Raw genomic sequence first — 24,275 nt, forward strand, 5'->3', positions numbered from 1 at the left:
GCTTTTTTAGTGCCACAAGAAAATTTCTCTGTGACAAGATCATATCCTGGCCTTAAAAGGCATTTTTAAATAACTTCTGGACTGCTAGACCTAACCTGGGTGGAAGATATGCCCCAACTGTGAAATGTAAAATACCTTAGGCAGTAACCAACTCAGTATGGTAAATATTTAGAATCTCATAGAATTACTCCTAATTTAGAGCAAAGTGTGATCCATTGGCCAGTCATATCTCTCTCTCTCTCTCTCTATATATATATATGTCATTTTCCCACCCCTCCTGGCCTTAGTCCCAGTGTTTAAACCCTTAGATACAGTTTTTCTCTGAAGTGGAAGCAAACTCCTTAGTGCAGACTCAATATATTGTCCAAACTGAGCATTTTGTTACTGTTCCATACTAGAAAAAGAAATAATAGGTCATTTTCTCTTCTTTTGTGGAGGCACGTGGCTCCTGCTGTGACATTTTTGTGTGTTTGACAAAATAAACTTGGCTGGAATAAAGTTGTGTCCTACACACCATTTCTTCAAAATTTCTATCCTTCACATGGGAGTGTATTCATTAGAGAGCTTGCCACAACAGAGAAACAATTCTGCTAAAAAAAAAAAAATAATAAATCAAGCACTACTGTTCATTTATGGGTGGAATTATTTCTGTCACCAGACTGATCAAAGTGATGTGAACGTGTATATGGATCCTCAAAGTAATAATTTTGATAGATGCTGTTTTAAGAAGGTTTTTGCTATCAGAGGTTATTAAAACTCTTTTGTTTTGTAGGAATAACTCTACTTTCACACCAGCAGACACAGTGGCTATCGTTTTCTGTTCCACCCACAAATCCCTCACCCTGGGTAAGTCAGGAGATAAGCTTGTGAGCAAAACATTCATGCCTTGCTGTGTTGAAAAAAAAATTGGTTAAGTTGCTGGTTTTTCTGCTTAAATGGTTTTGGGTTTAATGTGACAAGTACTGCTACCAGTACGATACTAATAGTAGGACAATATTCTTGCACAGGTGAAATTAGTGCTTCCTACAGGGCAGAGAATACAATCTTCTCAGCTGAGATTTTAGTAGTTGTAGAGTAAGACTGCCTGATTTGTGGAAAGCTGTATTTTTCTTTCTGTTCTTATTCAGTTCTGTTGCCTAATCCAATGCTGATAAAATTTCAGGTTTGTTTCTGAAGACATGACTAGGTGTATCTGCCCAGTTTGACAGTAAAATCTTACAGCTAAAAGCTGGGATGTACAATTGAAAATCAAAGGACATAGTGTATTCAGAAATCACAAATAGAGGACATAGTGTATTCAGAAATCACAAATAGACAATACTCTTTTGCTTAACATGAGCAAAATGTATGTGTTGAAGTCTGCAGATACTTTGGATAGCTTTATTTTCTGGCATTCATTTATCAAAACATCATAGATGTATTTGTCACTTATGACCCCATAGTGATAATAGAATGTTCTGATGGATATTCAGGAAATACTGTTAAATCAGAAATGCTTTCAGCCACTTGCTACTGGTTCATCCATTATGTTCAGTCGGGGACACAAGTGGATTGTTTTCAGATTATAAAAACAGATGTTTGGTAAAGCCCATGTGACTGAATATCTAACTCTTTGCAAGAGTGTATCTGTGAAAGAGGAGCACAGCTAGTGTCAATGACAAAGGTAAGAGCTCAGCTGGAAACAGGGGAAGAACAAGTTGGGACTTAGGTGTTTTCCAGGTTGGTTTGGTAGAGCAAAATTCACCTCTGGGCTCTTTGCTTCAGCCAGGCCTGTGCTGCAGAACTGTTAGCAAGTGCCTTTGAAAGTCTGTGGGAAGTGGAGGAGTTCCTGGAAGACAAGGAAAAGTCAAATAAAATGTCTCTTTTTTACAGTGGAAATGAGGAGGGGATGAGGAATTATAGATCAGTGAGTTTGAACTTCATTTTGTAGAAAACTACTGAACCAAGTCATTAAATAAATTATTTTAAAAGTGTAGGAAGAACAAGGAAATGAGTAACAGTGCCATAGCTTTGTCAAATACATAGCATACTAAACTAAGCTACCTTCCTTTCAGACAGGGTCCTGTGGGTTCAGGGAAGCAGCAAAAGTTGTGTGGCTTGAGAATGTTACGGCTTTTGATATTTGCACAAGGTTTTGGGCTCCACAATTCAAAAATTATGTGGACTAACTGGAAAGAAATGAGAAGAGAGTGCCGTGAATGATCATAGACCTCAAAAACATGACCCCAGAGGTAGATTGAGGCAGTTGGCATTGTTGAGGGAAGATAACTGAAATACTGCAGTGATCTTCAAATGCATAAAAGGAAGAAAGTGACTCTGTCACAGTGGACTTTGTAAAGGGAAGGACTTTCTTACAGTGATGATGATTTAAGCTAACAATCAGGGAAACCTGTCTAGTGTAAAACAGTTCAGCTTTGGAATATGTTGCCTATTGATGTCTTCAATCTCCTATCATTGTAGACAAGCCTCAGATGGGAATTAAATAGCTGGAGTTAATCCTGCCTTGGAGCAGAACATAGATTAAATGACATTGGTCTTTTCCAGCCAAATGTTCTACGAAACTGAGCTTGGACTAATAAATGAGCTTGCATTCAAGACAGTTACTCTTGTATTTGTAGAAAGCAACTGCCCACATAAGTCATAACACACTGCTGTGCTTTCTGTTGGAAGTGTATGAACTCAGGGCACAACTGTGATACTACAGAAGAAAAGCTGGAGAAGCTGGTTGTGTTTAACAGCACAAATGTGCAAGTTTCCCCTTCTCTCCCCGGAGAGAATAGTTTTATGTATGCTCTGTTGCATATTTCTGCCAGCTTGCCATGACACTAAGAAAATAAGCACAAAGCCTTTTTAAATATTTAAGTCCTAAAGGGGCTTGCCATCACCCCCCAAAAAATGAGGACTGTTCATTTCTTTTACTCACTCTACCAAGCATCCTTATGCAGCCTGTCTTGACCTGACTCTGTGCACACAGCTGAGTCAGTTCACTTTTCTTCTGCTACTACACTCTCAATTTTTTATGTTATTTTCTTTTTTAGAAGAACTTAGTTTGAAGTTCCTAGCTCCCTTGACCTTTTGGCTCACATTTTTCCAATTCCAAGTTACTGCTAATATTGGCATAGCCTCATGAGCCAGCTTTTGTATTCTGCAGCTTTCTTCGCCAAGTACACTGGCAAAAATACTTTGGCCACCTTGACTTCAAGGATTCCTGCAGCTTCTCCCCAGCCATAAATACCTTTTTCCCCTAGTCCAGATATCCCCTGTATAAATGTGCAGGTTGAAGTGAACAGGTAGACAGTGGAACATGGTACTGTGGGGCTGTTTCTGAGCTGTAGACTGTTCTGTCAGCTTTGGGGCAGACTGCTTTCCAGTCATCCTGGGAGAGGAATGGGGAAATGCTCCTTTTGGCAGTCCCCTAGGAGCCTGTCCCCTTGGTAAGCCTGAAGAACCTGCTGGTTTTGTGTGCACCCCTGCTCCACGGGTGTCCAGGTGTTCCTGCTGTGTATCAGACTCCAGCTGGCTGAGTTTGGAACCACTGATATTTTATTCTCTTTGGTGTTAGTAGCAGTTCCAGATAACATAGAGCTGTATAAAAACAAATCTATGTGAAAATAAGGAATATTGGCTTTTACAAAACCAGAGTGTGATATGAGGCATGTGCCTGAGCTGATGATGCAAACAGATACGTTAACAGAGCAGGCAGCATTTTTTCCTTCACTGAATGTGGGAGCAGAGTAGGTCCAATTGGTTTTTAAGGATTAGCTGTTTCTGAATGACACTTAAATCTTTCTGTGTCCACCCTGGTCTTAGCAGAAACAAGATAAACACAGGCATTTTGACCCTTACTCTTTTGCCGTTCTGGCACATTTCTGCTTGTCCTTAGGTGTTATAAACCATGCAACGAGAGATCTTATGATAGAGAGAGCTTTTCCTTCCCCCTCTGTCACTGCAGTGCCTGAAAGCACAAACACGGCTCACGCTCTCATTTCACATCTGTTGTGGAGCTCTGCTTTGTTTGTCTTCAAGATCCAGTGGTAACGTGTAAATGACCCCCCAACACTTGTACTTTCGCTTTGAAACTGATTTCTCTCAGCTTGGCAGGTGAAACTCCAAATAGGTATGTCTGGCCCATTCCCAGGGGAGCTGAGAATGGCACCAACTAAAGTGGGAGAAGAGCTGACAGCTTTAAAGCTTTAGAAGTGGTAATAGAAGAGGCATGAGAAGACTTTTGTCTCCCACACCATATTATGAAACCAACTAATTCCCATGCAGTGCATGCTCATGAGGCCAACTGCCACTTCCACTGTTGCATCCATGAATAAGTGCTTGCTCTGCACGGAGATGAGTGCTGTTCCCATATGCTGGGTCTTATTTTGTAGACAGAACAGTTGACACACTTTTTGTCTCAAAGATCAGAGTGCAGGGCGTGTTTGTGTAAGGACAAATTACACAGGGTAGGTGCCTTTGTGTTCCTTAGTTCGGAGCACAAGCCAGTACCTCTGCATGGAGGTGGGTGCTTCAGCAGGGTTTTGAATAAACGGCATCACAAATGCAGCAAAACCAATGTTTATTTCCATTTCACCTGAAGAGTGAAGCAGGATGTAAACTTGCAAGGAAGCCAAGATAAATATAGTATCCACAATGGCCTCTGGCATTTTCACCCCCACATTGTTCCCTTTCTCTCCTCCTCCCTGCTCACATATATGCACGGTACATGTGAGCACACACATATGCAGACATTTGATGCATGGCTTTTATTAGTGCATTTGCCATTGATTGATTAGTACTTAGTATTAGTACTTCTTCTATTGATTGATTGCAGATGAAGTGACTATTTGACCTTTAATTATGAGCCTTGCTATTGAAAATGACATTGAGCTATGGCTTCACATAATCCATCTGGAAAGCCCGACATGATGCCATTCCCTGGAGTTCATTCAGTGAGAAGAGAAGAGGCCTCAAGGAAGTGCAAAGCTATCAGTGTGGCTCATTTAAAAAAATACTGCAGTTGTTGCTTGCACTTACACAAAAGTTGCAGCCAAATACAGAATGTTATTTGATTTTTTTTCAGAGAGTAAATTGCTAGCTAGAAGTTACAACTCTTGAGAGGAAAATTCAGGATTGTCAAAAAATATATATTTGCTTTAATTCTTGGTATTTACTATGTAAAATTATTTTATCAGCAGAAATCAAAGTACTGTTACCTATTTTGGCTGCCACAAGGGCAAATATTAATATTGGAGGTATGAACAGCAGATTAGTAAAACAGAACAGCAAAAATAACCCTACCTAATATTAATATAGGGGTATTGTTTGTGATAGAGGATGTATTTTTTCTCATTTGGATTCAGCAATGTAGCAGTTCTCTCACCATGATGCCCTTCAAGTAATACAATCAAAGTTTCTAGCCTACCAAATACTTTCAGGCAAGAATACAGTTCATTCTAGAAATAAAAGCCAAAACACCAACTTTCTTTTGTCTTGTTTTGTTTTAATTAAATTCAAATTTATTTTTTTAAATACTCGGTTTCTTACTGCTCAAGTGTTTGAGCAATGGCCTGTACTTGAACAATTCTTAAAAGCCTGATGTGGTGCACAAGTAGATTGATTCAGAGGGGAATGTCTGCGAGGGGATCATCCAGGCTGTGGATTAATCAGCCCCTGCCTTCCCCCGAGCTGCACAGTGGGACAGAGGGCATCATGCTGACATACAGCTCCAATCTGCTCCCAGGTATCTATAGATTTCTGTCATGCTTTCTACAGATATCACCTTATAAGATTTTCCAGGATAAAAATTATACTGAAATGCTGTACTAATCCATTGTAGACTCTTTTTATTGTATGGTGATAATTACCTCTCTCCTGTAAATAGAAAAATGCCAAAATGTTCTAACTTGTGCTAAGATAAAAGGTGGATGGTTTTATAAAGGAGGCATCTCTTAATCATTCTGTAATAGAAAGGTAAGATGCCCTAAGCGAGTATTGAGGCTATTCTCTGGTATTTTTGGAGTGTAGAGCTTTTTCTCTGCTCCCGGCAGAGAACTTTCCTCTAAGGCAGTTATTCATCAAGGTCCTCTGCCTTTCACATAAAGATATAGAAAATAATCCTGGTTAATTGCTCTCTGAAAGTTTTCAAGAGTAAGACTTTTCATGCTGTTTTTTGCCTTCAAAATTTTCCCATGAGTGTTGGACAGGAAACTTTACTACATCCTGTCACACCTCTTGGTGTTGGTAGTGCTTGAATTTGCATTTGTGTCATTTACAGGCTTTTAGTCTCATTCCTTCCCCAGCTGTCTCATAGGGTGATGTAAGTAAAAATGATCCAGCTACTCCTCTGCCTGGAACTGGTGGGTGCTGTCCCTCGGGGCAGAAGGGAAGCTAATGGGAGGAGAAAGTTTCAAAGAATGAGTGTCTTCTAAAGGCTGTGTCTGGACCCCTCACTGCTGTCCAGCGACTTAGGCACTCTCCCATTTCTGCTTCTGAAATCCCTCAGGAGTGGCTATGTGGCTGCTAGAACCCTTTTTAAGTTTTGATACGGTGATTCTTTGGGCCAAAATGAAATCTTCTTCTCATCACTTCAGTCTTTGCCCAGCATTTGCTTGGAAGGAACAGCAGGTTATTGTGTGGGCTTTTTTCCTCAACTCTGTGATTCTCCTCTCTGTCTCTGGAAAAATAAGAACCAAGGGATTTGTGTTACAGTGGGGAGAACAAAAGCATCTTGATCTACTGCTCTTTTCTCATGTTAGCATCTTTTTTTTGTAGGCAGATGAGTCACATTTCTTAGCTTGGCAGTCTTCTAGAGCCAACATTTGGTTCTTACCCACCAGTGTTATCAGTCAGGTTATCACCAAGTACCTGTCATGTCTTCTCTCTCAGCAGACCTCAAAAAATGCCTAGGAAATGCTGTTACCTATTTCTAGTACAGCTGCAAAATCATGTATAGCTGCATATATATAATACAAGGTTTTATATAGATATGTTTACTTATATCAGAATATTAGCAAGCTGAAATATATACAGAAGATTTCTGTAACTGGAGATAGAGTGTTTCCTGCTTGCACACACCAATCACCATCTTGCACATGAAAGCATTTCTGCAATACTTACACCATTCCTCACTGTGGGGGGACTGCCTGCACAGGAAGTCAAACTGGCAGTTTTGGGTAGGCTGTGGTCACTGGGATCATCTGTGCAAGAGCATCAATCTTATTTTCTCTCATTACTCCTATGTGGCTGGCCTCTGTCTCCTTTGGAGCAGAGCATCCCTGGGTCTGAACTTTGCAGAGGGAAATGTGCTGGCAGGCCAGTCTGACAGTAGGAAATGGCATAATCCAGTGAGTTATGGTGGCTTTTGGGCACAGCTCAAATACCTGGCTCTCCCTTGGTTTTTTTAACCACAACTATCACAATCTAGTACATTTAATCTGTTGCAGTTTAGTCAATTTTGACCTCTCTGTGATTCTAGATGAGGAAATACTACAGCAAATTAGGGAATCTCCTTTCCTTTCTGACCTGAAACATATGTTTCTTTGATTAGACCTAGAATGTGGCAAGAAATTCTGTACCAGCTCCCAGGGCTTCCTTTTCATCTGTATAGGTTTTTTATTAATATTTAGAAAGTTTGCCTGCAGCAGTACTAAAATGTGCATCAGAGGACAACAGTTGTTTACTGTGTTTGAACTGAAGAATCTCTCCCAGGAGATCTCATTCACTTGAAGTTTACATCTCTCAATCTCGACTTGCAGAAAGAGATCGATGAATAACAATTGTCATTTCAGTGTTGCACCTCTCCAATTATTTATTTGGTTGTGTGTCTTTCCAGAAGCACACATAATTGGATCAGACACTAAAAACCAGATTGCAGGTTTTTAATGACAGCAAGCTCATACCTCTTCATAATGAAATAAAAAAAAGTAAACACACATATCCATCTGTAAAATGATAATGACACAGGAGCTCTCCCTCCCACCTAAAACAGTTAAAGTTAATTTATCTGCTTTAAGAAACTGCATTATATTCAGCAGACAGCTGACAGGTTGCCCATGGGAAGATCCATGTTGGGACATGACTCAAGTTGTTGGTTTTTTTTTTTTTTACCTCAAGCTGGCAGAGGCTACGAGTGTCACCCATACTAAAGCTGGTGACTATTGAAGATGATGTTGAGTCTCCCTGAGAGAGTTGTATCTACATTTGCTCTCTCAGTGCACCTTCTGGCAGCCAGTCTGAGCTGCTGACTCCAGACACTTCTAAAGCACTGGGTGCAAAGATGTGAGAAATCAACAGCAGCAGTGAAATCTGGAAATCTCCTGTTGCAGGAGAGTTTGGGAGTCTGGAGCAGGGATCCAGCTCTAAAAAAGCTGCCATGACCACTGCCAGCACATAACCCTGTCCACAGAGTTTTAGAATAGTAGATAGTGTCCCACAGGATTGCAGGGTGTAGGGAGCTGTTTTCTCAAAATGCCTTCCCAAATCGAACAGTGCAATTTTCAGGCCTCATTTATTCTTTTTTTTTGGCCACAGAAATTAGATGAATAAAGGAAAAATTACAGGTTTTTGCTTTACGAAAAGAAGTGTTTTCCTGGTTTACTATTTGTAATAAATTTGTATATCATGTTTTCCTTTGCATCAAGGTTACAGGTGGAGAAAAAGCTTTAAAAAAATCTGATGAAAAGATAGTATGAAACAGGTTAAAGCATAAACCTTTCCTTTAAGCATAAACCTTGCCTGTCTTTACAAACATAAGAAAAACGATAAAGCATTATTTTAATGAGTTTTTTTTAAATAATATGTGTAGATATAATCACAACTTTAATACTGTGAAATCTTAGCCTCAGTTGTGTGTGAAAGGCAATAGTGTTCAAGGAAATAATCAAATTAATCAAATCTCAGCTTTGTGGGTTTAGGTTGCTTGTCCATCTCTTTGTCCAGAATTCCTTTCATTAGTAGGTTTCCTGTACTAAACCTCTAAAGAGGGTTTTAAATTCTATTAAATTTAGCTTTGTAGCTTAGTAATTCATAGCAAATTTGTAATTCATTATCAATTTGCTGTCTGTGCTTTGAGTAAGGGGTGTGTGTATGAAGAATGAGCTGGTATCCAAGCAATAAAAAAAGCACTGAAGTATGAGTGTGGGCTTACAGCATGGCTACATCCACATTGTGGTGCCAAATTAAGAATAGGGCACATATGAAAAATGTCTTAAGGTGTTCAGATCATTCCTGAATTCCCTGTTAACTAATTCCTACCACCATATTGTCAGCCAGGTGGAGGTGTTCTGGAGTCTCAGACACCAGTCTTCAGTTGTTGGTGTTAAATGTTTCATTGTTAGCTGCTGGTAAGATTGCCTATGCTGTTCATTAAACATCACTTCCAATCTGAATGCACCCACTGAAGCCCCAGAAATAGACCAACTGTACTTTCTTTCTCTTCCTCCCAGCTTTTGCAGTTTTAAGGAAATAAAACTTTGATGGTATCAAGATGTGCTGTTCCCTGGCAGCTGTACTTACATTGCACTTGAATTACTGATTTCTGTATGAATATAGTGGGCCAGTTACCTGAAGAAAAAGAATGAGCAAAAGCATTCAAAGCATATTAGGTTTTCTTATTTTTTTTTTAATTCTTGTTAGAGTTACAGCAAAAGGAAAATCCTCTTTCACATTAATTTCTCTTCCTCTTCCTCCTTTACTTAAATATTAAACCAGTCTCTTATAGCATAGCATAAATTTTTGCATCCCACAGACTGCATGGCCACTATGTGGCCACATACTGATTAAGGGCAGAGCCTTCCCAGTAATTCTAGCCCTGCAAAGAGGTAAATCATTTAATGCAGTGCAAGGGGATTGTTCTTGTCCAAAGAGAGGGAAATGTTTTTGAAGATTAGGGTCTACACCTCCAAATTGAGTGAGGACAGCCTCCATTTTGCAGTTTTCCCCTGCAGTTCTTCCAAAGTCTCTTTACACAAGGGACTGTGGGATGTTATCGCCTTCTCAGATGTTTGTACCACTCCATGAGCCTGGTTTTTGCTTTCCATTACACTTGTCACTGACCCGAAATATGAAAACCTACTAGAAAAAAAAAATGTCTTTTTTTTTCCCTGAGAACATTTTAGGCATGAGTCTTCTTCATACAGCGTGTGTGTGGGCAAAAGGGCACAATTCTCCCTGCAATGTAATATGATCTCATATTACATTGGAAGGTGCTTTCTTTGGCTGGAATGGGAATACTCAGTAGCCAACAAATATTTGCATTGTTAGAGGTTGTCAGGTATCATTTAGCTATCCCCATACCTGAAAAAAACTGGTCCTTAGGGAAAAGCATTTGACTTGAATTCAGGGTGTGCTTTGGAGAGGGCATGGATGTAGGAAAAAGATTCCAGTTAATTTGTCAAAAGCATCTTTTTCTATCATGATCTCAGTAAGTCATAACACAGTCTGAATGAGGGCTAGAAACGTCTATCCCTGGTTTGGCTTAACTGAGGACAGGCATAGTGTGTGACCTTCTGTCTCCTCAAAACTAACCACAGCAATGATTTGCCTGGGAAGAAACAGGGAAACCCTTAAGAAAGTTTTCAAGTGAGATGAGCAGTATCTTGCTGTTCTGGCAGCTCCCTGCATGAACAACTCTTTTCTAATCCTCTAAACTGGGCACTGACTGAATATTACCAGCCCTTCCCACCATGCAGTGACTGGGCTCCGTGCAGAGCTGCTCTGAAACTTGGCAGTCAGATTTCAGGTGCTCATTTGGCGCTGTCTTTGCAGCATAAATTCAGACCCCCCTGCTCTGGCAGCCTGCGAGAGGCTCAGCACAATATAAGCCCCTCTTTACAGGCCTTTTCTCAGATGAAAGAAGAAATAGCTGTTTGACCAATAATGTTCCTTTCTCATCAGTCCCTGAGAGGATCCTTCAGTAAGAGAGTAGCGTGGAGAGCATCAGAGAAGCTATCATCATGCACTTGATTCATTTTGTGTATTGCACTTGAAGATTGTAGCAATTGAGAGTTCTGAAATGCATCCACAAGTACAAGGGAAGAGGTAAAAATTCATTGGCTAAAGCTTTTCTTCCAAGTATTTCCACTGCGTCTTGGTGAAAGTTCTTTGGCATTCTGATTCCTGAATGCCTGATTGTTCCATAGCCCTCAGATGACCTCTCTGTTTTGCCCCAAATTTCTTTTCCTTAGAAGAAATGCTGCAGCATTTTGTGATGTGGAATGTTTTTCAGTAATGTAGGCAATAAAGGTTTAGGATAAATTGTTTGTTATGAAGACACTGAAGGGAAAAAACCTATACAGTGAAGTATGGAAGTAGAGCACTAGCAATAATTCTGCTTTGGGTGTGAGAGATAATGGCCTGTGTTTCAGTGGTAATAAAAATGTTCTATTAAGTTCTCTGAACCCATTGCAATATGATAGAAAACAGCAAATGATGAAACAGTTCTTTAAGGGGAGCTTACACATCGAGCGAGCGTAAAATAAACATATTAAAATAGAAAAAAAGCCCTGATTTCCAGTACGTATTGTTTTATCATTTCCATCATGGGTATAGGATAAAAGAAAACTCTTACTTGCTTGTTAGAAGAAGAAAGCTCCCACTTGAAGTTCTTACTTGGCAGATGTCAGTTGAAAGCTCTGCTAAGGAATATGCTGCAATGTCAAACTCTGTTGGGTAATTTTAGACAAATGTGTCATGTGTGACATGGAAATATGGCATGCTGTACATTAGTGATTTCCCAAGTGTTTGGATCAGGTAGTAATGTGCTGAGAAAGTGCTCTTTATCTCTCCACACTGTGTACTTGTATAGCAGTGGGGAAAGGCTTTTGGTAGAAATTACTTTAGTCAGAAAAAGAATCCATTTACAATATGTGCCTTCTAACATCTTTCAGACAATGCATTGTATTAAAGAGGCATTTTTTGATTAATGTTTTATAAACATTTTTCAGCATGACAGCTTAAAGTCCCTGTAAAATTGTAAATGCGTGCATAGTGCTCACTTCCATAAAGTCAAATGCCATCTCATAAAGTCTAGTTGGATCCTGTCAGTGACAGTGACACAGAATCAGAACCTTGGAGCATTAAAATTAATTTGCTTCATTTATATTACTGCAGTGATAGCTAGATGAAAAGAGTCCTATATTTAAATTATCTTTAAAATACCTTCAAATCTTTTAGGGTTTTTTATTATTATTATTTTACAGTTAACTAAATGTAGTGAAGTGCAGCATAATATTTTCATGGGCCTTTTAGGAAATGTGCAAATAGCAAAGGGGAAAGGAGAGGATGTGGGAGGCTGTACTGGGTACAAAGTGGAGGAAGGATTAAGTAGCTTTCAGTTGAGCAAGTTATTAGAGAAGCAGTGCCCTTTGGCCAGGGCTGATAACCTACAGCCCTGGACCAAACTTGAAGCTCCAGCCTTGGAGCCAAACTGGAACACCCTGGAGCAATGGAGAGCAAAGAGGGCTTTCCCATGCTGCAAGAGCCATGCTCTCACTCTTCCTTGCTGCTGTGGAAGGTCAAGGATAAACAGTGTTTCCTTTGCTTTCCTCAGGTTTGCAAAGTGCTTAATGTGGGAAAAAAAAGAGCTGAGTGAGGACACAAAAAAGGGAGAAAACTGCAATGTGCTCCCTGTCACAGACCTGTGTTCTTCTCTCAACTGCAGTGGGACTGTGATGTTGGTGCCCCTGCCCTTAGTGGAGCTGAGTGATTTTAATGAAAGTACCCAAAACCTACATGGCTGCATGAGTAGAATCAAAGGTCTTGGGAAGCAAACACTTCCAAGTTTCAGCATGGGAAAGCATGGGAGTGGAGGAAGGAAAAGGAGAAAGGGGGAAAACACAAATAGAAAAAAGACACCAGGGCCAAAGAGCAAGGAGGAACATGGGAACATGGGGGAGCACTGGTAGGAGAAACATACCCAAACAAAAGGGAAGAGGGAAATTTGGTTTAAAAAGCTGGGAATACCAATGGTCTTGTTTGAAAGGGATACCTGCAGAACAATCTTTGGTTTTTCTCCCTTCTGCTGCTGCTGCTGCTCTCTGTAGTTCTAGTCAGGTGGGGTGCTGCTGTCTCATCCCACTCCTATCTTTGGAGGAAAACGGGAAGCTTGTTAAACCCCCACTTTGAGCAAAGATGACCAACTGAGCACGAAAGCACAGAAGACAACTTTGTTGTTCAGCTCTCATGATATTTAGCGAGTGAGGGTCTTTGGCAGAGAGTTGAACCAGATCGCTGGAAGCTTGTAACTCCATAAACCACAGCAGCATGAAGGGTGTTTGTGGCATGAGCCTTCAGTGTTGTTTTTCTCCCAAGTGTTTATATATGTATATTTATATACATATATATATAAGAAAAATGTAGTTGGTTTTGTGTTTCATTTTAAAAGAGGTAGAAGTAACTATTAGAAAATGTTTTCCCTAATTAGATATTTGCATGGGTTTTATATGTTTGGAAAACATTAACAGTCATACTGATGCTTGCAGCTACTACATATTGCTACTAAAAAGTTTAGATGGCATTTTAAAAAATAAATAACTCTCATGCCGTTTAGTTTAGCTTTGTGGTAATGTTCCTGACACAAGCATTTGTGACTACACTATGGGGATCCCTGTCACAAAATATTTTCTGAGAGAGATGCATACTGGCAAAGTTGGAATTGTAAAGATCAGAAAGTGCATGAAAAGGCAACAAGGTTGGGTTTCTTTTCTTTCCATTAGACTAGTCCTTACCTGCAAAAATGATTATTATTTCTTCTTTTCACCAGTTAGCATTTCCTGGTAAATAATAGGAACTTTAATTGCACATTAGTAGCTTCCAGGAACCTGTTGTTGTGACATGTATTTAAACAAGCTGTGAATTAAGAAGCTCTTTCTACCCAGTGATGTAATTATATTGTCATGCTAATTATAGTACTTTGTATTTATATTTGACAACTTTAATTTTCTTTTCCTAGTTTACTGAAAGAGTTTTCCTCTAGAGAATTTACCTTTTAAGCTGGAATTTCTTTTATTTCTTTCAGAAAATGTACAGTTATCTAAAGCATGTCTCAGTCACTTTGGATGCATTCTGTTCACGTCTCTGCCATTAGTTTCTGTGTGATCTTAGGCTAGTCATTGTAGTGTTTCTGATTCTCTGTAGGAGCCCTCTTCAGCTTTCTAAAATGTTTTTGGATCTGTGGATGAAATTGCACTACCAAAACACCAGGTACTGTCTTACAAACAGAAATACAGCATGTTCACAGCTTGGGACTCCAGTGTATCTTTCTGTGATTAGAAAATAGAAAAGGACCCACGAGGGTCAATTTGAGATGTGGAAACAGGCAATAAAACCTTTATCTGTTTACAAAAACAGTATGATGGGCATTTGAGGTAAAGTACCTGCCTTAATATAATGCAAATGCCTATTTAATTTCTGTCTACGTACTATTTATTCCCAAGCCCCAGAAATTAGTGTTAGTAATAAGCAACTGTGTGATAGGTCCATGATGTTTTGAAGGCAATTATAATACTGAAATAAAGCATGCAAGCCTTTATTTATTTGATTTAATCCATCCTTGCAAACATACACATAGGTAAAGGCTACTGGCATAGGCATGAGATTTTTAGTGGTGTAATGTGATGAAGCTAATAATAATAATAATTACAAGAAATGGTGCTGTGAAACATCATGAAGATTTCAGCAAGCCCAGACACATGTCAGCAATAGTGGGGCACTGATGAAGTGGTAATATTTAACAAATAAGCTGTTTGCTCACAAAGGGAGGGGTCAATGTTATTAAAGGACATAGAATGGGAGTTCATCTAAGATATAAAGAAAAGTTTCCATAAATATGACAGCTTTGGCTGATCCGAAGCATCTCCTCCAGGGGAAATGGAGGGTATGTGGCACAAAGCTCAGTGTTTTGTCATTGCTGAGAAAGGAGAAAAGGCAGAGCCCGGCTGGATGGGGACTGGAGCAACCTGGTCTGGTGGAAGGTGTCCTTGTGGCAGGGGGCTGGAACAAGATGGTCTTTGAGATCCCTTCCAGCCCAAACCACCCTGTGATTCTATGAGACACGCAGATGAGCTCTGTGAAAACTGTGTGTAGTCTGCTTCACGTCAAGCTTGGTGCTGGCAGAGGACTCCTAGAGTGACATTTAAGATGAGAGAGAAAATAAGGTGCATTCTCAGGAGGCGCCTGAGGAATCACAGCTGCTCTTGTTGGCAGCTGTGCAAATATCTGGTCAGGCAAGACGGAACTGGTTGCAGGTTTTGTCCACACCTGCACTTTGTGGAGCATGGTAGCAAAGTTCCAAGATTTAAACAGATAATTTTGAACAGTAATATGTTCAAAGTAGGCATAATTGGTTTCATTAGTGCAGAAGTGAATAAAACTTATTTTTACATATCACATCATCAAGCAGGAAGATTGTGCATGGAGATGTCTGATAGAATTAGCACTGTTGAGTGCAAATTCCAGCTCTTGGAAAAAATGGCCCATCTCTAGGTCTTAGCACTCACTTCTTCCAGCATCTAGCAACTTCTGTACTCCAGCTGCTGCCTAACTCTTTGTGGGCAGAATCACTTCATATTGCTCACCCAGCTGACTAAACCTTTTCTGTCTCGTGGGTCAGCCAAAGCAGGGAAGGCTCTCATTTGGATGCTCACCAGCTGGAGGGAATGTACAAGCAAAATATGACCCTCCTCCAGTAGAGAACAGACCAAAGAAAGGTTGCAAACATTGCAAGCAGGAGTTGGGCAGGTTGGATGGAGGACAATCATGTGAACACAGAGCAGCCCAGTGGGAGGAAGTAGTAAAGAAGCAGTACAGAACTGTGGTCAGCAACTGAACAGTCATGCTATAGCAGAATGTATCAAGTCTTCAGCAGCAGTTTTTATTTACTGCAATATTAGCATAGTTAGAAGAGATCTTATGGCATTCCCTACTTCAACCATTCTGCCACAGAACTTTCTCTGCCATGTATTTTTTGTATTCATGTTCTTGCTCATTTGGGTTGGATTTTTAATATATAGAACATTTCAGCTCATTTTGGGATTTCTTTTTTTTTTTTTTTTTTTTTTTTGTGAAATTTTCGGGGTGAAATGTCAGTGCAACATAAAATGCTTTGCTTTTATCTGGAGCTCAGAGTCTGAGGTGAGAGTCTGTCTCTTGTTTTTCTGCCTGCAGGGATTCCCATGCTGAAGATAGTATTTGCAGGTTATGAATATCTGTCCTTAATTTCCGTCCCTTTGCTCATCTATCATCCTGCTCAGATCCTTCTTGGCAGTCTGTTGGTACCAACGATAAAATCCTGGATGGTTTCTAGGCAAAAGGTAAGGATTGCTGGATTTGATTTATAATGACAAGTGTACTGTGAGGGGAAAAATACCAAAACACATGTCCTAAACTCCTGGGGTTCCTTCTATGGTTGGGATTTTTTTATTTCCTTGCTTCCTCTATAACAGTGGTAATCACAGCAGTATCAAAATAAAAGTGGAGAACTTTAACCCCCTGAAAAGGGGATTGAAGAGACTCTGAAAAAGTTCAAAGCATGAAGTTAGACCTCTACAGTTAATTCAAGTTACAAATTCATTCAAATTATGAATTCAAAATATGCCCCATAAGAATGTCTCCATCCATTAGCTGACTAATAATCACAGCTTTGGATCTCCTTTGTGGAGAAGTGACAAAGATATGTTGGCTGGCATGGGAGCTGGGGAAATGAGGTAAAACAAGGACACTTTCTGAACTGGATTGAAGCAGGATGAAAACTTATTTCCCACTTCCCCCCCCATTTGTGTCACCTTTTACAATAGCAAGAAGTCCACAGCAGTCTGCGTCATCCCATTTTGTGCCAAAATTAAGGCATGGGATAACTTGTAGGATTATAGATAACCTAAAGGGTTTGGAATCAACATCACTGATTCAAATTATGCTTATTTCAGTACAAATTGAAGGTATTGACATCTGACAGCCATTCTGTGATCTATGTGAAATGATTGCAGTGGTTTTAGTCAGGTTCTCAGAATAACCACCCTGCAAAAAGCTAGTCCATGAAATTGAATTTAATGTTGTCTTTTAATGTTCTGAGATAATAAAGATCAAGAAGCTGCAGCAACTGAAGCAGCCTTTGGCAGCCGTTTTTGGTGATGGTTGAGATCTACTATGAGAAGCCCAGCTCCATCAGCACCCTGCATTCTCCGCTTAGCACAGAAGAAATTTTATTGCTAACACTCGTATTTCCAATTTTCAGCAAAACCCAGTGGCTGTTATTTTACAGCTTCACACCACTAAAGTAACCTTGCTGTCATGAATGCTAAAATCCCAAATCAGTGATTTTCATGTGTTATCTGAACTGTAAAAAGCTGGAAAACTCACAGTTTTCAGAAACTGTGTTCAGAAATCAGACCTGGGTAATATATACCGGTCTGAGTATCTGAAAGTTAAAATCTGAGAATCCAGTGGCAATTATCCATCAGTCTGAAAACATGGGGTTTTTTTTAAATCAGAAATTATCAGGGCACTTTACAGGTGGTATAAAGAAAATTCCATGCTATTTCTGTAGAAAGACAGCCTAAAGTTTATGGTGCTGGTGACAGAACAATCCCTGCAATGCTGACTTCTCTTCAGCATCTCAGGAGTGGGACTGCAGCTCATCCAGACCTCCCTGATTCTCAGGGCAGTAATGGCCTTTAGGGGCTGCTGTCAGCTGCTGCAAATCAAAACAGCCTTTAAACAGAGCATCAGAACAGTCAACCAGTACTGGAGAGATTTACAGTTCACCAGCACTAGTTTCTTATTCATTAAGCATCAAATAAACCTCCAGTGCTAAGCAGACTGTAATGCCACTGTAGAACCACTTTGGGGGATTGTTGTTCTGTTGCTGCAGCTTCTTCAGTTGGTCTTCTGTATTATTCACAAATGTTGTTTTAATTACTCTTTGAAAAAAATCAATGAGGTTGGGTCTGGTACAGTTGCAATAAGTATAATAGAAGTGAATGTTGTGACTGGATAATGGTCTCCTGCTTTGAAAATAAACATGTCATCATCACCCTTGATGTTTATTTTCTACAAACACCTTGGCTTCATTTTGGCATCTCTCTTGCAGAGGGAGGCAGTTATCCAGTCACAGTACTCAGCTGCAGTGACATTCTTACTTAATTATGATAGTACATGTGATCGGGTTGTATGAAATTGAATTTAAATATTTAGAGGTTCATCTACACTAAGGTATTTCTACTTTGTAAATATGGCAGCAGAATCTGCCAAACTACAAAGTTAAAAAATTGTTTTCCCAAACAAAGTGTGGAATGATGTCTCCCTCTCCAAAGTCTCTTGCTGAATAATATCCAAAAGACTAATCTCAAAGGCCTGGATTTAACAATAGTTAAATGCTGGTGTTTCTGAGGGGAATATATCCCATTTATTTTTAAAGGTTTGGGTTTTTTTAAGGGTTTACATTTGTGCTGGAGTGATTTTCAAGCAGTGCTTACAAGATTTAAGTGTACAATATTAAAGGTTAATATCTACAATAAGAAGCCCCATCAGGCATCTCTCAGACTGAAAATTGCTTGTTCAGCCAACCTGCTGGAAACAAGAAATCAGACAAATGCCAGTCTGTCAGGGCTCTTGTCCCAAAAGACTTCCTTCAGAAAAATGGAGGTTCCAAATTTCAGGAATTTGCTAATTTGTCTAAATTCCTCTCACTTGAGCCAATTTGTCCCACCTAAGAAGGCACAGAGCTTTTTTTGCTGCTGAGCATACCAAGAGCCAGCATCCTTCCCAGTGCCCCCACTGCTGCATAGGAGTAGCTGAAAACCTAACACCTTCTGAGCCTATCATGTTTGTCTCCTTACTTAGAGAGGCTGCTTCCTGCCAAACTGGAAGCATGAGCACTGGGCTGAACTTCAGTGTTGCACACTGAATAAATAGCTCAGCTGCCATAATTGGCCAGCCCTGTGAGGAACACAGAGCTGGACCCTGCCGTCAAAAAAGAAAGGGGTTTCTTTCTTCCCCAGCAACAATGGAGGGTGTCCCCTGGCAAAGATGATCTCTGGACTGATGGACTTTGGCTTATTCTTATCTTTTCTCAGAAAGGAGGATATAAACATCAAAGGTGCATGACATCCACCACTGCAGCAGTGATTATCCTCTGAGCAGGCTTTGAGCCATGTGGAAGGAAGCCAGGGACACAAAGATGTTGGCACACATTTTCTTCACTGTCTTTCCTTGAGCGGGTCTGAAGCTCTTCTGTCTGTGCCACGAGTGGTTTTAGTGGGGTCCAAATGGTCGCTTTGTAAAAGGCATCTGAGACCCATCTCTGCTTCCTTCACTGGCACAGCAGCCGTAGTCCTTGTGGTTCCTCTGTTAAGGCTCCCTGTGTGAGGGGAGGTTGTGATGGGCTATAAGAGACACAAACATCATCTCAGAGCCCACAGCCTGTCAGCTGCATGCTGACTCCTCTCTCAGCTGCTCAGAGGTACACGCAGTGTTTTGTTGCCATTTATAAATGAGACTCTTACCTTGTGCTGTTGCTTGTCTTTTAAAGGTATAAAAAAGTGACTGTTTTGTTTCCTGTTCACAGGCACTGAAATTAACCAGGCAGCCCAAAGCACCCGTGAAAGTATAATTGTGGAGATGGCCTGTGTCACAGTGAATGTATATATGTACTATACTGTACACACGGACAATTGACACAGCTGGGTTTTGTGAATGTTGCTTTAGTGCATATTTTATTTTTTTATATATATCTATCTATATATATATATATTAAAAGATACCTATTAAGTGCCTTACAGATGCATTTTTGGCAAAAGCATTGTTTTCAGAAGCCACTTTGTTGGTTGCTGCAAGAGGTTGTACAGTATTTTGGAGTCCATTAGTTTATTTTTCTAACTGAGTGAATGGTCATGACTGACAGCTGGTTCTTCCATTGCCCCTGCTTTGAAGCCAGGGTGCACCAGCAGCAAGTCTCTGTTTTAAACTAGCCAAAATGACCAGGAGCCTATCCCACTGCTGGCTTACCAGCTCTTCTCTTGGGGAAGAGCTTTCTGAAGGTTTTTTTCTGAGATTGACTTGAATTTCTGTGTGACTCTGTTACACTCCCTAGTCATATGACTGTGACATGCCTTTTTCTTCTGAGTTTGTGTATACTCAGCATGGGGCCATCCAATGGATAGAAGCTGAAAAGCATGAATTATTTGCATTTGTTGACACTGTTGTCTAGACATTCCTTCAAAGTTAATGGTATCTCAAGAAAATTCTTTCAATTCCATTGTATGATATTGTGCCATTGTATATCTTAAATGCCTCATAAGCTTCTTCAAAGAAATGGTCTGGTGCTTGGGTTATGAGTGAAGTATTTGTGTTTGCAGCTATGAGATCTTTTTATCATTTACCCCTGAAGAACACGAATTTTTGGTTTTCTTTTTTTCTTCTCCTTCCCCCTGTGCAATGCACAGAGACCTGCACAGAGAATTTAGGATGCTGAAACAGAGCCTTTATTGTAGTAAGCCAAGCTATGTTTTCTCTCTTACTGCATTGGTAATGAATAGTAGCTTATGAGGATAAGAAAGTTGACGATTTATTATTTTTTTTGCTAATCAAAAGGATCCTTATAGTAACAGAAACGCTATCTTAGCTCATTTGACAATCAATCACAACCTTTTAAAAAATAATATTACTCTTTTTAATAAACTTAGGTGAAAAAAGAATACAAAATACTATTTCTAGGCATTGAAGAGACAGGAATGCAGGCATATATTTACACATGCAGCCAGCACTACACCTTGTCTGGGAGATGAAGATTTCAGAAACATGCTCTAGTCCAGACTGGGGGGTGTGCCCATCTGCAAAAACTGTGCTGGCAATTGTGCATTAAAATATTAAGTAAGGAAAGGAATAGGTCAATGGGAGATCAATATAAATGCAGAGCTTCCATGTGTGTCATGGTTAACATTGCAGCCTAAAGGTGTGGCTGAGTGCAAACACCTCGGAGCAAGTCTGTAGCAAATGGAGTTTATTAGAGCTCTGATAAGGCTGAAAGCCTTTACACAAGCTGAAGATCTTCTATGTGACAATAAGCATGTGAAATTCATATCCTTTTGCCTTACTGAAAAACAAAAAATGTGCTTGGTTTACTTAGTCTTTACTTCCAGTCCTGTGAACAACAGGAAAAAAATAATCTGGTACCAATCCTCGGTGCTTTATCTGATGGCCACTTCCTGTTGCCATCTATATGAGAAACTGCAGGGAGCTGACAGCATCACCCTGTTCAGAACTGGCACACCAATAAAAGGACCACGTGACAAAGTTATGGGAGGTGGCACATGCTGAATTCTTTCCTTCCCTGGAGGAGGGGATCAAGCTCTCCCTGCTGAGTAGGCAAGAGGGCTGAGGGACACTGTCCACTGCCCATGTCTCCAGGGCTCTGCTCTCTTCCCACTGGGCAGTGGACAGTGAGTTAACTGTTTGATCAGTGCATCCCTAGATAGAACAGGCAGATCCACCAACAGGCCTGCTAGGAAATAGAGAGTTCCTGGGCCAAATTCAAGGTTCCACTTCCTTAAACATTCTAAGTGGTAACTGATTCCATATGGGAAAAAAATTCCTCTGGGTTTAAAAAACCCACTTGTAGCAGGGGACAGCGTCTGGACTCAGGACAGTTTCTTTATGTTCTACTTCCATAAACCTGAATTTCCAGAGAATATAAAGACTTAATCCCAATCCCACTGAAATCAGTGACTCTTTGTGTTGGTTTTGAATGGTGAGACAGCAGGTCCAGAGGCAGTGTTCCCTTTTCAAAATACATAGCAGGAGGTCAAGGAGACAGTAGCTGACTGCGGTTGTGTCAACGCTAAATAATCAGAACACTGCAAGTACCCTTACTGAGCTACCTCTGTGTACTGAATCTCTGCCTTTCAGTACTTCCAACAACTTGCTTAGATTCCACTGAACACATCCTTTGTTTTTTGGGGTTTTTTTTCAACATTTAAGACTATTTCAAAGTGTTTTACAATGTAGTTTTGTTAGTCTCTTTACAAAGTCCTTGTTGATTGCTTTGGGGCAGCTTAAATATTGTGTATGAGTGTTGGAGGTGTTGGTCTAAAGGGAATATCAAGCTAAACTGAAATACATGTTTTAAATTCAAACTAAATGAAACTGAATTGTGCACATCAATTCTGTTAAGACTATTAAGATGTTTGTTTTATGACCTGCTATATGTCTTTAATAAACAGAATGGTTTTGAATTCAATTTTGTTAAAAGGAAAACACGATAAAATTATTTATCCTTTAGGTCACATTTTTACCTCTGTTATCTGTTTTATTCTTTTGTGGGTGAGCTGTTAAACTTTTTGCTTGTTTTTTAAAACAAAAGCCCATTAACTGTCTGGAAATACTTTATGAACTTGGGGAAAGAAAGTCCTCAGAATGCTGCTAATTGTCATCAATTGAAAATTTATTCATTGAACCTATATAGTTTTTCAGTAAAAGGTTAGAACAACTCTGAATCTTTTCAACTTCCTGGCTTTAATTATAACTGTTATTAAACATATTCAGGCAAAACTGATGGCAAATGAGAACTTTGCCCATGTTACAACATGAAGATTTTCTTGATCATCAACGCTTTCTATTTCTGCATCTCTATAATCCCATCCAGTGACAGCAGAGGAAAAAAACCCACCCAAACAATAAAACAGCACTTCAGAGGTCACAGGCAACGTTAGCACTTTGTATTGAATTACTGAAATATTTTATTTCCCTTTTTGTGCATTAAATTGAAAAGCTTTTGATAACTCCAGTAACTTATCAAGATAAACAATTTTTACTGTAGTTAAAATCAAAGATGTGGTGGTGTTTTTTCTCGTTGATCCTTTAGTCAGTGTGAGCAGGTTATGTGGTAGAAAGGCAGTCTCAGAGGAAGCTGTGCAGTTGTGCTTGTTCACAGAGCAGAAGGAGCTTGGTTGTACAGAAGTAGTCCTACATTACACTGGCAGTCAAGGAAAAAGGAGCTGTTAGTTTTATTTGTTACATTTTTTGTGGAAATATCTTGACAGCAGGAGGTTAGAAGGCAAGATGAAATATGGTCTGTCTGCAAGCACACTGATTTATGTGCGAGTGCATACGTGCATAAGAGATGAGCAGTTATATATGTAGAAATGACTAGAAAGGACCAAGTCCCTGGGATACATTTTTTTTTTTGCAAGATTGCATATGGAGAAAGAGCTACTTTTTTTGATGTTATTCTGCCATTAAAAATGAAATTTCAGACACTGAATTGTGTTTTGTATTGAATCATAATCTCATACAGAACCCTTAAAGCAGACAATCACAGCTTTGTATTTGTAAACTGTAGACTGTTTTACACTTAAATAGATGTTGATGCATTTGGGAATTACAACACAGTACAGGGCTAAATCATAGTTTCTCCATTTGGTTATAATCCAAATGCATTTATATTACTATTATTATAAAGTGCCAGGAACACATGCAGTCCCTAGCAAACACGTTAAATAGACAAGAGACTAAATTCTGCCCTTGGTTACACTTGCACATCTCCAGTGCAAGGTTGTTAAGCTGCAGAGCAGTCTCCCCAGGGAAGCTGTTTGAAGAGCCCTGCCATCGTTCTAATAAAGCTCGGGGATAATGTAGCACATGATGAGACTAAAGGAAGAGTATTTTACTTCAGATTTGATGGCTTGCCCTTTCCAGCGTCTTACAAACCAAATATCTTTTGTCCCTATTTCCATGGGGTAGCTCCAGTCTCCCAGACCAAAACTTACAGCATCCTGCCAGAACAATGTCAGGAGAAGGATGAGGGATGTGGTCTCCTCTTTGCCATTTTCTTGCTTCAACCACACTATTGCTCGTGATCATTAGACTGCGGCTTCTATGCAGAGGCATTTTGACTTAAATTCCTCCAAGCTGATGTGTTCTGTTCCTGTAAAATTCTCATTCAAGAGAGAGCACCCTGCGGGATGGTAAGGAATCTTCTGGAGTTGCATGGACAAGCTGTGAAGGACTAGAGAAAGCAATGCTGGGAAATGCAGGTTGGAGGCATTGCTCCAGGCAAGTATGCTTTGTGCTGGCATCTAAATCTGCAGCAGAGGTCGTGAAAGCAGCCTCTGGATTGTTCCTCTTGCCAGAAAGGTGGAGAGTGAGATCTTCAGTGAGAAGTGAAATTAAATTTATTAGTGATTAAAAGGACAAGAGAGATGTGTTGGAAACAATGAATGCCAATGAGGCCTCTCGGCTGCTCCCCTAAGCAAACTGCAGTCTCGGTGGAGCATCAGCTTCTCAGTTCCCCAAAT

The 24,275-nt window shown here is 39.9% G+C and overlaps 1 protein-coding gene across 5 annotated transcripts in view; it reads left to right on the plus strand.

The window, feature by feature from the left end:
* SLC10A7 (solute carrier family 10 member 7) overlaps window positions 1-23,930 on the plus strand; it is a 140,800-nt gene extending 116,870 nt beyond the window's left edge. For 2 of the 5 annotated variants that reach the window (XM_041489256.1, XM_041489258.1), the window contains 3 exons: window positions 773-846; window positions 16,153-16,298; window positions 23,722-23,930. In XM_041489256.1, coding sequence (XP_041345190.1) covers window positions 773-846; window positions 16,153-16,298; window positions 23,722-23,844 — 343 coding nt within the window. In that variant the 3' untranslated portion in view covers window positions 23,845-23,930. Of the gene's footprint in view, window positions 1-772; window positions 847-14,124; window positions 14,191-16,152; window positions 16,299-19,549; window positions 19,761-23,721 lie in introns of those variants that run through there. The other 3 variants (XM_041489257.1, XM_041489259.1, XM_041489260.1) reach the window with 2 other exon arrangements.
* The last annotated feature ends 345 nt before the right edge of the window (window positions 23,931-24,275 follow it).

This window comes from Pyrgilauda ruficollis, unplaced genomic scaffold, assembly GCF_017590135.1.
Source record: "Pyrgilauda ruficollis isolate IOZ18807 unplaced genomic scaffold, ASM1759013v1 scaffold91, whole genome shotgun sequence".
Taxonomy (NCBI): Eukaryota; Metazoa; Chordata; class Aves; order Passeriformes; family Passeridae; genus Pyrgilauda; species Pyrgilauda ruficollis.